At 45.1% G+C, this 15,257-nt stretch overlaps 1 protein-coding gene across 1 annotated transcript; it reads left to right on the plus strand.

The window, feature by feature from the left end:
• The first annotated feature begins 3,216 nt into the window (after nt 1-3,216).
• CCDC37 (coiled-coil domain containing 37) lies at nt 3,217-14,820 on the plus strand. Its single transcript, XM_009999304.1, has 15 exons — nt 3,217-3,237; nt 3,639-3,705; nt 3,995-4,092; nt 5,457-5,646; nt 6,303-6,370; nt 7,027-7,190; nt 7,809-7,889; nt 8,001-8,182; nt 8,261-8,408; nt 9,897-9,945; nt 10,513-10,664; nt 11,462-11,594; nt 12,060-12,262; nt 13,705-13,819; nt 14,761-14,820. Exons 1-15 carry the CDS (start codon nt 3,217-3,219, stop codon nt 14,818-14,820), a joined length of 1,731 nt encoding a protein of 576 aa, XP_009997606.1.
• Nucleotides 14,821-15,257: the final 437 nt, after the last annotated feature.

A 15,257-nucleotide genomic window follows, 5' to 3' on the forward strand; every position in this document is an offset into this window, starting at 1 on the left:
TTCTAGTTTGGGGAAATAAGTGTTTAGCAAGTATAGCACAGAGCAGAGCAATGGATATATAACTGTACCATTTATTGATCTGGAGATCATGCCAGTCAGAGCTACAGCTGTTCAAATGTCTTCCTTTTCTATTCTCTTTCTGTGATGTTACCACTGCTGCAAATTCACAACTCTGTAATAAACTGGTATTTCTGAACAAAGACCATTTGATATTATGCTTGTAGAAAAATGCTTCTAAAGTACAATTTACTCATTAATTATATTTTTGGTAATGGAAATTATTCTATAGTCTCATTCTTAATACGTACTCCTCAATGTATTTGGGAAATTTCCCAAAACATACTAAAGATAGCACCACAGTTTTCTGCATCACTGCTAAAAATCAAAGCATTCATGCAGAGAATAAAGAGAAATTTCTTTGTGTATAAGCATTTTCCTTCTGGTGCCTGAATCCAATCTCTTGATAATCAGTAATTACAGAAAAGAACTATAACAATCAAATGGGAGTTTGCACTTACAGAAAATCATGCTATTTATTGCAAGAGTTATTCAGCTGGAGAAAGCTGTTTGGAAACCTATTGGTAAATGAAAGAAACTGCTATTTCAGAAAGCTGAAATTGTATTCATAGAGAGTCTAAAGAGTCCAGAAAAGAACATGGTACATTTGGAACTGATTTGATCTTCTCAGAAACAGGAAAGAGCAAATATGGGGATTTAAGGATATTTTCCTCCATTAAAATGTATTACATTTTTTCACTGATATTTTATGAAACCACCTTTAGAATTGTATGATATTTTGGAAGGTGATATTTGAAGTTCTATAGAACTATTGACTTGGGGAACCTCCAGTAAATTAAGCTTGTTCACCCATATCACACACAGTCTCCAAACTATGTCTGTTCAGACTTCACAAATTGAAAGACTGAGGCAAAGGCTCTGAAATGATAAATTGCAGTCATGTCCAAAATCAGGGGCTTCAGCTCCTGCCTCCTCAGCCCACTTTCCCTGCAGAGACAGGGTTAAACACCTTATTCCCTGGCCGTGTGGACTGAAATAATGAATAAAGAACCCAGCAGACCAGGGACACCTTCTACACCACAGAACTTTTCTCCCTTTTCCATCCCAACACCTGGGTTGGACTTCAGCGACCTGCCCGCTCAGGGGACCTGTCCCTGTGCCCCCGCTGCAGCCAGGGTGGCTCCAGGAGGACCTCACCGGCTCAGCTGCTCCATCAGCCGGGAGGGATTTGTCCCGGTTCGGGGGGCCGGGCCGGTTACCGGCCCGAAGGGAGCGGTGCAGCCCCCGCCGCGCCGGGCAACGGCCCCGCAACCGGAGCGCGGTTTCCACGGCACCGCAAACAAGAGGTGGGGAAAAGCCCGGAGCAGAGCCCGGCTCCAGCACAGCCACGGCCACAGCCACAGCTGAGCACAGCCCCGCCCGGAGAGGAGCCCGGAGGAGCTCTCTTTTTGGGTGAGCAACCAACAAACCAAGGGGTGAGGGGAACCGCAGCCGCTTCTTTCCTGTTCTCGGCACCAGAGCCGGTGTCTCTCTCAGCCCAGCGGAGGTGCTGGCAGGTGTTCCCGAGCAATCACCCCCACCAACCACCTCCTTCTCCTCGGGAGGGTATGCACGGGGAAAAGAAACACCCCTGGAACAGTTGCTCTCCAGCTCCAAACTTGGAGTGAATTCCCAACGAGCCTTCTCTGCAAGTGATGGAATCACTTCAATCCCTTGGGTGTAGGAAGCCCAGTGCTCTGGGAGCACGTGAATGGATTTTGTTGTCATATTTTTTAGAACTGTTTGCATGTTAACTTTGGCATATTTTTTTCCTGTGCAGCAGCTTTACAGTAGGGAAAAGCACTGAATAAATATTTCAGCAAATTAAAACCCTGAATACCTTATCTATTGATCCCCATTCTACTGGCTATTGGTACGTAGCTAGTGCAACATAAAAATGTCAGAGGCAGTGAAATATATGGCAAATTATTCTACAAACAAAGCAATTTCATATTTGCATTATTTGGCTTATTAATTATAATTAGCACAGCCACCACTTCTGTAGCTTTTGGCATTATTTCCAAAGTGATGTGTAAACAATCTATTAAAACCACCCAACGACCTGAAACAAAACCACCTCAATAAGACAAATATTTACGTTAATCTTAGAAACAGATTCCTATACTATGCTAAAATTATGTTTAAAGCATTTTTTATCTCAGCAGGTTGCACTTACAATTATTTTCCATATGTCAGTATCCTCTGTCTAGTCCTGCTTTTCAGTCTCATTCCCTGTAGCAGGAATTTAAATCAACCTCATGAAGAAGAAGATTTTTATGAGAAGGATTCTAAATTACAGATGTCAAGGTGAACATCCAGGTGTTTAATGCAACTGCTCTGCTTATTTCACAAAGTGTATTCAACTAAATGCTGCAGGGATTTGCCTGCCTTCCTACCCCTGATGGGCTTTGCTCCAAAACTCACACCATCAGGAGGATTTATGTTGTTCCAGGATGTAGATGAGGGGCCCCTACAGAAAAATATCCCATTCAGTTATGCAAAGTTCAGAGAAACATGAAATATAAGCAAGGAGGCTTTTGGAAAACATACTTCAAGAACTGGAAAGAAAAGGGAAAACATTTGGGATGTATTGAACCAGCCTGAATTCTCCCCCAGCCTCCCTGTCTCATCAACAGTGAAAGTTTGACACTTCCAAAGAATAAGATCCTAATTGGGCAGCTGCAGAAATGCAGCCAATAGGAAACACAAAGCACCAAGGATATACATGGAAATTAGGTCGTGTGAGTTTAGCTCAAAATACATAAAAACTGGAGGTTGTTCAGAGCAGAAAATGATGCTCTAAAATAGCCTTAAAAGTAGTGCAAGCGGAAGAGGATCTTTTCTGCTGTATCTTAAAACAGAGCAGACCAGGAATGGTCCCAGCAGCAGAATTGCATCAATTGAACTAATATCTCACTAGACACAAGTTGCTGCCTTTGTTGATTAAAACATGACAATGGTCTATCTGCTCTTTGTAAGTGAGAGCATCACAATGATGTCTTTTCCCCTAGCACCCATAGCAAAGACTACAAGAAGAGACGGGATTCAGAGAAGCAAAAACCTAATTAACATTTTTCCAGCCTAAAATTCAACACGACAGAGTTCCCTGCAGCATGTCTGTGTTGTCCAACAGTCCTTCAGCCTTATCAGAAGGAGCACATGGCGCTGAAGAAATTACTGGTAAGAGCTTCAGGGAGTAAAAATGTTGCTTGTGAGCCAGTGATAGGAGGATGAAAAAATACAGATGTGGATCAGAACTGGAGAGGGAGCAAGAGGCAGGGGACTTGACTTGCTTGTTATCTACAAACTGCTTTGTCTTTGCTTTCCAACCCACGTGTGTGTGAGGAAGACTGTTTTACACAGCGTTCACATAAGTCAGGCATGAACATCTCCTTTTTGGGGTCAGAGCACAAATATTTTCTAGTTTCTTGAAAATCTTTGTTAATATCTACAAGTACAAAGGGCTCAGTGGTTACGATTCAGAAAGCCCCAAGGCTCATCACTGCAGTAAAAACTGCATCAGTTACTGGCAGGTCCCAACTGACTGAATTTTTATGGTTTTCCTTGGGCCAGATTCACAGGTGCCATGTACAGAGTCAGCAGCTGAAAGTGTATCATGCTGTTCTGGAATGGAAATCGAGCTGCCAGGTAAGGTCACAATGCTCCAACAGCTTTTCATTGTTTCATTGAAGGAGAAGCCTGTATTCAGGTTCTTTTGCCCACAATCAGGTGAGATGGGTAAAACAGCTCCAGACTTACAAATGTCCATATCTGAAATCCCAAGTTGATCAGCAGATATGGTCAAGTGACATAAACTATGTAGAGGTCTCAGCTGCTGCCCACCCCTCAGGCATGACACAGATCAGAGTCCCTTGACATGGGGTCCTGATATTCTGCCTCACGTCTTCTACAGCCTCATCATCTTTTTTTTTTGCAGAAAACCCAGAAGAACACCCCATGAGAAATCCATTTATACTTCCTCCAATTATGGATATTTTCTCAATATTGGACCAGGAAAGAAAAAAGGCCAAGGAGGTATGTATGTATGTATGTATACTTTAGGCCAGTGTAGATACAAGCAATTCACCAGGGCAGGCAACCAACCAATATATTACCAAGATTTAGTGCATGAGAGAAATGATAGCTGCCAAATTCAGCTGAGAGTTCCCTAGATCACCTTCAAGTCCTCTGAAGTCCATGAGGAGACACTAATTTTACCAAGAGCTGAGCACTGGTTGCTAATGCAAAATCTGGATATTGCCACTTTGTTTGCTTACTTCAAGGTGGATTTACCTGTCATTCTTGTTCCTGGAAAAAAGACCTGCCAGTACTGTTGGCACTGATTTCTACATAAAGCTTTGGTGCAAGATCTCTTGCTTTGCTCTTCAACAAGCTTGGCTTTTTGCTTGGGAAGCTCTACTCCATTGTTTGATGTGACCTTCTTCTGAAATACCAGCAAAATGAATGTCTTGGAAGAAGGAAAACGTGTTTCATGCCTTAGGTCTCTTTCCATAAGACAGGGAATTGCAACCCACGAGATGAGAAAGCTGGGTCCCTCTTCTTTCTGCAGTGGCATCCTTAGGGCATGCAGTTCAAAGGGGGTGGAAAGTTATGGAGAGGTTATTGCATCTCTGAGACGTCTGATTGTTGCAAGTAGTTGGAGAAGCAGGCAGTACTGTGGAAGCAAGAGGTCTTTGTTTCCAACTCACAAAGGGAGAGCTCCAAACAAGTTTAAGCAAACCTCCTCACCTGACACTGATGACTGACAGTCTGGTTTTCATTTGGGTTGAAGGTCACTATGTAAGCATGGGGAAAGGCTTAGGAAGAAGTGCAGTAAGGATGTCTGCTGATGGATGTCCTCAGCTGAACCCATGTCCAAACTGTGCAGACAGTAATGAATTGCACCTCAGCCCATGTGAAAACACTGAGCGTGAACAACCTTTTACCCTCCAGAAAGTTCTGGATTGGGTTTGAAAAGATCCTCTGAATCCAAACTTGAAAGGTTTAAATACCTTTGTGAAGGCTGGACCGAGCTGGTACTGAGCATGGACTGTCTTGTTCTTCCCTTTTATTAGAGGGCTTGACAAAGGATAAATTTCTGAAAACTTCTATTCTCTCCCAGGAATAATCCAGGAAGGAAAAATGAGGACACTGAGTAGGTACAAACTGGCACAGCTGGTGGCTGGATGCAGAATACAAATCAACAAACCAATGAGAACAAGTGATAAGAAATTGTCTCAGTTGCCTCAAGAGAGAGAATATTTTCAGCCAAACATGCACCAGCAGGGTATCAGTAGCCTGCAAATTTCTAGGCTGTGAATAACCACTCATGTCTTAAAAAACACGGGGAGGGGGAAGCATATAATCACCCTGTCCACATAACTGACTTCTCCTCATAGGAACGTGAGAGGATGAAGACCATGAAAATCCATGAGAAAATGACTCAGTCCACTAAAATAAAAGCAAAGGAAAAAGGGCTCAGGAAAGCTCTGCAAGAGGAGGAAGAAGAGGCCAGAAAACAGGCAACAGATGAAGAGAAAATGAAAACTCAGCAGGGGGGTTGTTCATGTAAGATAGTTGGTAAAAATGGTAGGGAACAGTGACCATCATTGTAGAGGTGCTGCTCAGCTGAGTAACACCCTAAAGCAAAAATCAAAGAGGGAGTGGGAGTAGCAGTCAGCAGCTCTAGCTGACTTTGGTGAGCTCTTGCAGACACAAGTTACATGCTGCATCTTGCCAGCCTCTATGGCTGGGCCATCTCCATCTCATGCATTTCCATACAGAGCATGTGTCAATCCCACCACAACAGCCTGGGTTCCATCATCCCCTGTAGCCTTCACAGTAGCTGGGAGCTCTGAGAATCAGCTGGGCGTCAGTTGAGAGTTTACAGAACCTTGTGTCATGGAGACATCACTTCTAAGCTGACCTAAAGTTGGATTTTAGTGGATGTGGGCCTAAATTTTCTGTTTCTGATCTGAAGAATAAGTTTTGCCATTCAAGAGGAAGTTGACCTTTCTAAGGATATTCTCCATTCTAAGCTGGTTATACTCCATGAGAACCTATACAAAACTGACCCTAAACAAGGTCAAAACTATAATAATCAGTATTGCTGGCTCCAATGCCAACCACTTCAGTGTTCATGGCAGCCTATGTATTCACTGTATTTCACAGCCTAGATATTCACTGTGTTTTACCTTGGTTGTATTTCCCCTTCTAGTCTGATCAACTTTATATCCTAATTTCAGATAATCCATTAGAAAAGGAGACTGCCCATGACTACAGAAATTTCAGAAGAGAGCTATTTTTACTTGAGGTACTTGGCTTTAAGAATGTTACTTTATGTTAATTTAATTATTATTTCCTGTATTGCTTTGGGATTTTTTGTGGTTTCTTTTGTTGTTTTTTTCCCTGAGATCCATTGCCTAGAGATCACACCAAGGAGGCACACGTCAGACCTCAGGAACTGATTGTCCTGTGTTAGACACACATAGTCTGTAGCTCAGCAATCCCCAACCAAGAAAGAAATGAACATAGGTTATTTGCACCACCAGTAGCAGCCAAGCAACTATTTCATTCCCAAGATGCACAGATCCACTAACCTTTTGGCTCCCAGCTGTCCCATACATGGATCACAGCTGGGAGCCATTCTGAACTCAAAATTAGGGAGCTGTACTGAAATACGCCCATTTGTCTCTACTGTTGTGCTGTGACACAACTGAATCTGTCTTCGTCAGCCAGGAGTGTTTGGGATTTCTAGGCTCTGTCTTTAGGTTCACTGCATATTTGCTGTGTTACATCTGAAACACCTCCTGGCCTCTATGGACCTGGCTTGCACTAAGACACATACCTTGGTTTGAAATCCTCACCCTTTTTGCCAACAACAGTCAGGTAACCAAGAACAAAGCTAAATCAACACACCCTTAAACCCAACCAAGCAGTGTGACGTGTTGCCTTTTGGGTTCATTTCAGTATGCCAAGGCAGTAAAGCAAGAGGAGATTCAAAGGATCGAGAACATAGCAAAGAAGGAGGAAAGAAAACTGGAAAAGTCTGAATGCTCCCTAAAGAAGGATGCTGCTGTGTTTGATGAGTTCCTGAAGGAGAACCAAAAAAAAACCGTTGAAGCCCTGACAATGTAATGGAAGTTGAGGGAACCATCTCTGTGCTCTCTTGTGCTGGACACAGCAGGTCTTTTGCTCGACCTCCCTGCAGGGTTTTGGCCAGCGTCTAACCTCTAATGGTCTGAGTTTTCCCAGAATTACAGGCCTGGTGGCACTTCCTCTCCATTTCACTGAAGTAGAGGAAGGAAATCAATACCTGGGGAATCCCCTCACTGCAGAAGCCCTTGATTTGGCTGGTGAACCTGCTGGTGACCCCATCACTTCTGTTCTTCTCACAACTCCCTTTACAAGAGGGAGATGCTTCTGCCCAACCTCTCACAACAGGAACAGTCCCTTTAGTGGAGTAAGTTGAGCATTTTGGCTCATTCCAGGAATCGTAAGGGCAGAGCAACAATTGATGCTCAGCAGCCAGACTAGCAAGTCCCTAACCAGGAAGTGTCACTGGGACTTCATACTCTCTCTGCCACAGCAAGCAGGGCCTTCAGGCAGCAGCCAATCACCACCTGGGGTACATCTATAGAACAGACTTTCAGTGTTCCCCCCACATCTTTTTCTCTGTTTTATATGCACCTCAGTTCACTACCTACTTACTGCTCAGTTGTTTTATGGCTTGTTTATTCATTCTTTCCTAGTGCCAAAAAAGAAAGAGCAGCAAAGACAAAGAAAGCAACAGAGGTCCAGGCAATCACTTCTGAAATAGAGAACCTCCAAAGGTAAAGGTTGGGCATTGCTCCTGCCTGGCTTTTACCTGCCCCTAGAAAGAACATGTTCAAACAGATGGCTTCCTCCCTGATAACCAACTGTGTCCACTTCTCTCACCCCAGTGATATATCCAGACTTAAGTATACTCTGCAGGAGTACAAGATGTACAGGGACTTCCTCTATGAACTGTCTCCAAAGGAGTGGCAGGAGGAACACGGAAAAAAGCACAGAAAGAAAAAGGATTTGAAAACATCATCCAAAGCTAATGAGGAAAGTGCCTCACCTGCCAGCACGGCAGAGCAGGGTGAGTGCCAGGGAAGAGCTGCCCACTCCTCCCTGGGACAGCCCCATGCTCTAAGCACACATCCCTTCTTGTCTCCAGGCCAGGGTCCGACATCCAGGACAAACGCTGACAGTTGCATAGACGTGCCAAGTTCCCTGCTGCCTTCAGGAGGTTTGGAACTCAGCTGCACACGGGAGCTCAGGCCGCAGCGCCAAACCTGCCCGCGGCCTCTGCCGACGGGAAAACCGTAAGTACCAGACAATGCAAACAACAGGCTTCAGTAATGGAGAGACCACTCAAATGACTGGGAGTCAGTATAGAGGAAACCTGCTCTTCACCTTCACTGTGAGCATACCAAGATCTCAGCCTTACTGGAGCCAGCCCAAATACCAGTAGAAAGCCATCAAGTGTGCAACCCAGTACCTGTGTACCTGCTCCAACAGAGCTCCATCCTCAGATCCTCTGCTGAGTGCCTGCCCAAAGAGCTTGGGCCTTGACCCCAAAAGGAATTACAGACCTTGGACATTTGTCCTGGAGCAAAGCTTCTTTGTGGCCTATTTGTGGCTGAGTTACTGGTTCACTCTGTTGGTCACAGCTGCCATGCAAATAGCTGCCAGCTGTTTTGCCATTAATGAAGGTCCAAGGTCACAGCAGACCCACAGTGCAATGACTGTCTGCTTTCAGTAAGAGCAGTATGTGCTGGGACAAGGCAGAGTCACTGCTGTAAGGCAGGCAGGGCCAGCCTGAGGAGATGAGGGGAGGTGGGAGCATGAGACAAGTACAGCCAGCTCCAACCTCTTGAGGCAAAGAAAGAAATTGCTTGGAAAAGCAAAGTGTGGGTGGCTGGTGAGTCTCCTAAGGCAAAAAAACCCCATGGCTATCAATAGAGTTTAAACTAAGTCATGGTTTGCAGGGCCAGTTCCTCTGCCTTCACTCAGAGCATTGCAGGTGCCAAGTCCTCCCAAGCAAGGCTGCCACGTGCCACCCCTTGTGAAGCCACTGCAATTACTGGGGTGCTGCCACAGGCAGGACTTTTACATGATGCAAAAGGAGGTTTTTCACTCCTTCCTGGCACAGGGTGGCAGGTGCAAGTGAAGGTGATGAGCAGACCCTGCTCCCAACATCAGTCAGTCACCCCTTGCCTGGCTCTTCCAGCTCTTGTGCTGGCTTGTCCCTGGGGCTGAGCAGGGAAGAATGAGACTGCACTGCTGCTGGTAGGCTGTGCAGAGCAAGCAGCTCAAAAATCTTTTCCTAGGGCAGGTAAAAACTGCAGACTCCCATGGTGGCTACACCAGGCTGTTTGGGAGCAGTACCACATCCCACAGGGAGCACAAGGCTTTCTCTACACTTTTTGAGCTGCTGCCTGAGCCTTTTAAACAAGGCTTCTCATTGCCCAGGAGTCCAGCCTCCCATCTGGTTTAAAGACTTTTTGTTGAAAGCCTCAACACTCAGTTCAGGCTCATGCATCATGTCGTGACCCTGCTGGCCAGCAGAGCCCAGAAGGCAGCTTGTCTGGGGCAGCTGTATTTCCCATGCTGCATGTTTGTGTGACCCCCAGCTCCTACTGACCCTCAAGAAGCCCACAGCCACAGGGGGCCAAACACGTCAAGGTGCAAAAGACTATTCAGGAACAAATAAGAGCAGCAAACAACAACAGTGTTCATAAGTCACTAACAAGGTCTCCCTGAGCTATCATTTCTCTAAGGGCCTGACACACAAAAAAAATGATTTTCAGAAGTTTTCTGGAGGATGCAGAAAGTGAAACCTCCTCGGATGAAGATGAGGTGAGAAGTTTTGTCTTGACATATTTACATTTTCTGTTTGTTATGTGTCATTTATTGATGTTACTAATTTCTATTACCTTTTAACCATTCATTATGGTATTAAGTAGTTACAGTAGCTGCTAATAATAAATGTATGTTTATAAATTTGTAAATGATCATATTTTAGCAAAATTTATTATAAATAACCTTAGTTTAACTTCCTTCACCACTTTCCAAAAATCTCCCACCTTATCTCAAAGTTTGCCATCCCCCAGTGAGAAATGACACCACATAATAGGAGATTTCTAAATTGGGGAAGTTATTGTTTTATGCCTGAAATTGAAATTCTTCCACTCACAGATGTTTGCACCACTTTTCACTCCCCAAAATGCCACTTGTTTTGGGGGTGAGCTACTCAGGCAATGTCAAGCTCCACAATGGCAGAAAGGTAGGAGACATTTGTACATGGGCAGTCATGGACCATGAAGAACACTTGAAGAACCAGGGCTGGTGCAGAGCAACCTCCACGTAGTTCAATGGAAAAGACCTTAGAGGACAAAAACTCACTGTACATGTTTTCCACTCCAGGAGCCTGAGTTGTATTTTACTGATCCCCAACAACTGCTGTCTGCTTTCATGGAGAAAAAGGAAGAGATCTTGTCCTTACTCCAAAATTTCCAGGAGGCTGAGGAAAATTTAGGCAAGGTCCAACACAATTTCATCACCACACGTGAAAGCATGTAAGTGGGCCTGTGTGTGGTGGGAAGGGGCCCCCGTGCCCCAGCTTTCAAACACAAGTGACCCCCTCTTCTCCCAGTAGCTCCTCACCATCAGGCTGCAAGCTGCAGCCCACAGGCAATGCTCTTCATGCAGCACACAACAAAGAGCCTCTTTCTCATACCTGCAAGCCCAGCTTCAGCCCATCCAGCTTCCCATCTTGTGAGCTCCTAGGAAAGCACCTCCTCGATGTAATTTAGAAGAAAGAACTTCAGCTTGGGACTAACCCCTTAGTCCTCAAGGCACAGGCTGGGGAACTGCTGCATTCAGCATCCTGGAGTAGCCATAAGGCAGAAGTGCCCTGTAATACAGAAAGATCAAAGGAAGAAACGAGGCACGTCCAGGAGTGATCCAGACCAGCACCTATTCTGACCCAATGCAAACCTTTCCAACAGGAACTCAGGTGCAATTGCAATAGAGTATTTCAGTAGCAGGTAGTCACACATATTCCCATTTAAAGCGCATCTCATACCCTTGAGAAAGTTTCTAAATGGATTATACTACCCCCATTGACTTATTTAAAAAATCTTGACTGTTCAGCTGTGCTGCCGCTCCCCCACAGCAGCACAGAAACTGTTACTCCAGAAAAACCACGAGTTCTCTCTGCTCTCAAGAGATGCAGGCGCAAGTTCCCCAGAACTGACATGAAGTGTTACCTCCATCTGCCGGCAGCAGGGGGGGATGGTCCAGGCTGGAAAGCAGCTGAGGAGTCGTGTTTCAGGGACACCCTTTTCGAAATAACCCTTCTCTTCTGGCCTAGGGAGAAATTAGAAGAGCTAAAACAGCAAGTAGACACCCTCAAAGCCTCTGTCGCCAAGGAAGAAAAGAGAGTAGCAGATCTAAAGCTCAAAGTTAGTTTATTTTCCTCGGAAGGAGATGAAGTTGATGACCAGGTACGCAGTGCAATGGGGGTCAGCACGGGCATAGATGGTTCCTTCTCCACAAGTCATATCCATCCTGGGAAAAAAAAGCAGGCAGCAGGTTGCACTGGGGAGGGATCAGGACTGTTTCTCAGCAATCGAATTATAATAAAGGCAGGTTTGGGGCACTGCTGAGGCAGCAAACTGAGGTAAAGGCATCTACTCCACCCAGTTGCTACAAGATGGGAGAAGGGCTCACAGAGCCAACCTTGCACCTGCAACCTGTCCCAGGTCACAGCAAAGCTGGGAAGATGACACCAACACAAGAATGGCTCAACATAGCCCTCTAGCCCAGACACTGGTGCTGTGCAAACTAGGAAACAAGCAATTGGGTTTTGTTGAAGGAATTAAAAGTGTACTGATTGCTTTTGGTGGGATGATGGTTCTACTAAGGAAGAACCCAGCTGTATCTCTCTCCATATCTCCTCTCATCTCTAGGACAAAATGCTTGCAAGCCTGAACAAGAAGGTGCTGGAAGTCTACTGGCACTGCACTGGAGAAAATAAGACAAACCTGCAGACAACAGAAATGCTCATGGTGATAGAAAAACAGCTCAATGATTTACTGGACAGCCTGGAGGTAATCCCACCAGAAACGTTAAAGCAGGCTGAGAAAGCCAGAAGAAAGGAACTGAGGAAAAGGTAAGACTCTCTTCTGGTAACGGGGCCTCTGTTTTTAAATGTTGATTGTCAAAATCAAAGCCACTGAAAGAGCCACATTTCTCAGATCAACCCAAGACACTGTAACAGCCAGGTTAAAGCTTGTGCTACCAACATATCTCATTTTACTTCCCCAATGGTTTCACATTCGTAGGGCTTGTATCTCTCAACCAGTGAGCAGCAGCCCACAGCTACATTAGAAAAGACCTGGAAGCTACATCAGAAAAGAGCAAAACCTAGAAGGAGGAAAAAATAAATATTAAAAAATAAAAAAAAATCTCTGAGCAGATTCAATGATGAAAATCATAATTTTAAGAAAACAATTTGCAGTAACAATATTTGACCTGAACAAATAGAAAATTTTTGCTCTGTAGGTATTTAACACACTCAAAATCTGACTCCCTGATATTTTGTCAGACTTCAACAGGTACCTAAGGGCACTTGCCAGTAAAATCAGCTTTCAAACACTTCTGCAAAATGCCTACCTGAAACTTGTGTTATTTAATTAAATCGCAGCCAGTTAACGCAATAAATTTAGGTTCCAAGATGCATTGCTTGTCTCAGTTGCACACATGGCATTTTCCCTCACAAACAGCAAAGATGCAACTGGACAGTTGATTTGATTGTACCTGGGCACCCCCAGGTGGATCAGATCCAGCAGAGAAAATAAAAAAAATAGTGGGAGGATTTAAAGCCAGAACAGTGACATTCCCTACTATTTATTCTCTCTCTGCATCTTTCTTTACCTTTGCAGTAGGAGTGTGATGCATCTACCTTATGTTCTGGGAACTGTTTTGCACTCTTAATTTACAAAAGAAATAAGAGACACCTTTATTGTACTCTGGGGATGGAGAATTCAGGAAGGAATCTGACACCCTGCCTAATAAAAAGCAAAACCAACCAACACCTTCCAAAAGCCTTTAAAAATTTCCTGAAGATCACATGGTTAAGAACTAGTTTCCTCTCTGCCACAGTGTGCAATAGCTTAAGAACATTTCTGTTCCACTGCTGCATTTCCACAGTAGCCAGTTATCAGTATTCCCAGTGCCCCTGTAGGCAGTGTAGCTCCGCAGCTGGAAAACCCTCCTACTCACATCTGTACCTCAGACTTGGTTGCACCGCTGAGAACTTCATAAGCGTTGTCCACCCACAAGCATCCTAGACAACTGCAGAGCACAAGTCACCTGCTGAAGGTAGTACAGAGCATGTCTGACATCTCCATTTGCAAAGCCCGATGTGCTTTTTCTTCCCTTCACTCCAAAAAGAGTAGGATCAACTCTGCCAAGTGTTTTCCTCTCGCCACCTTCATGGCACCAAATTCCAGCTTTGGGCTATACCCAAACCCCTGTGCTCAGGTATCAAAAGCATATTGAGGTAAGCTGCAGACCACATTCAACCCAGCTGTTATTTGCTCCCTTTAAAAGGCGAAGAGAGGAGAAGCTCAGACAACAGCAGCAGCAAGAGGAGGAAAGAAAACAACGGGCCCTGGAAAGAACAATGCGGGCCCTGGAAATACCACCAGCAGCTATGAACAAACAGGTGGGTGCAGCAATCCATAGGACTCCAGTGCCTCCACACACCCCTCCAGAGGGGCTGGGGCTATTTGAACACCAAGCATTTAAGGGAAGAGTGTTGCTAGGGGCTTCCATGGCTGAGTGGGCATGGCACCCTTCCTCAGGGGTAGCCTAATTTACAGGAATGATGCAACTTACACAACTGCTGCCAGTTATTCCAGTTCAGTGTCCTCTCACTGTCCGCCTTTCTATCCTTGTGTCCTGAACACACAGCCCCCTCCACTACTTGCCACTTGTCTCCTTAAGCTCGTTTCAACTTTTTGACTTGGCCATATTATAAAAAAGCATGACAATGAGCAAACGAAGCAGCAGCAGCAAGTCCCTCTCCCAAGCAGCAAGCCCCTACATCAGCTCAGCCACACCATCAAATCATACCTTTCTTGGCAGGTCCCACATGACACCTGAGCTTTGCCCTCTCAGGAGGCACAGCATGGAGCTTCAGGCCACAGCTCCTGCTGCACACTTCACAGGTCAACACAATGGTGACCTCCCAGTCCTCAGTCACACACTAAGCTGATGACAGCATGAAAGCAGGCCCGAGTCCCTGCCCCTTTACCCAAGATAACTGGAGAGTTTTGGCAGGTTCCCACAAGTATTTCTTCAGATTTCCAACTTCCCTTGCTCTTGAGATCTTACAAACAAGGCTTTAGTCAGAAAAGCTGCAGGTGCTATAGTACTTTGTAGAAGCTGAAGCACGAGTTCAAACATGGCCTTCAGGTGCTTGACACTTTCTAATAGAAAAACCCACCCATAGGAGACACTGTAGCCTGGCTAGAAAAACAGAGAGCAAGAGGCCAAGGCCCCTGGCAGCAGGAGAGCCTGGCAGCACATGGCAGCTGGAGCTGCATGGTTCAGCCAGGCTGCTCCAGCACAGCACTGACGCACACACCTCTTCTTCCTCTGCAGAAGAACGTGTTTCGTCCCAAACCTGCCAGGAAGGAGAAGAAAAAGCGCAACCAAGAATAGATAAGGAGAAGGAAGAACTCCTCTTACTTTTTCACTTGACAGCACAGCCTTAACCACAGCATGGAGGACTAACACAGCTCAGTTTTTCACAGATCTGCAGCCTCCTGTGAAGAGCCTAAGCCACTTCCTCAGTTGATGAACTTCATGATCCCACAAAATTCCTACCCCAAGATCCCAGGGAAAGTTGCTGTGCCCAGCAACCATTTTTTTTCCTCCCTACTGATCTTCTGCCTAAGAAAATAAATAATAATTTTCTCTCATCTTGCTTCTCAGGCTCCTGCAACAACGCTGTTTTCACACAAATAGCACTATCCCTACAAACCTGGCCAGTGAGAATCATCACAGTCCTGCATAACAATCTTTGTGATGGTACAACTAAGCCAGGTACCTGACAGACATTTATTATAATCACAAATCAATTGAAGGACTATAAAAAA

The sequence above is a fragment of the Chaetura pelagica genome, unplaced genomic scaffold (assembly GCF_000747805.2).
Source record: "Chaetura pelagica isolate M959 unplaced genomic scaffold, ChaPel_1.0 scaffold316, whole genome shotgun sequence".
In the NCBI taxonomy this organism is placed as follows: domain Eukaryota; kingdom Metazoa; phylum Chordata; class Aves; order Apodiformes; family Apodidae; genus Chaetura; species Chaetura pelagica.

Coding starts and splice junctions, on each gene's coding strand:
- CCDC37 (XM_009999304.1), top strand. CDS start 3,217: ATGGCGCTGAAGAAATTACTG. Junction 4,093..5,456: donor AAAGAAAAAAGGCCAAGGAG/GTATGTATGTAT, acceptor TTCTCCTCATAG/GAACGTGAGAGGATGAAGAC. Junction 10,665..11,461: donor ATCACCACACGTGAAAGCAT/GTAAGTGGGCCT, acceptor CTTCTGGCCTAG/GGAGAAATTAGAAGAGCTAA.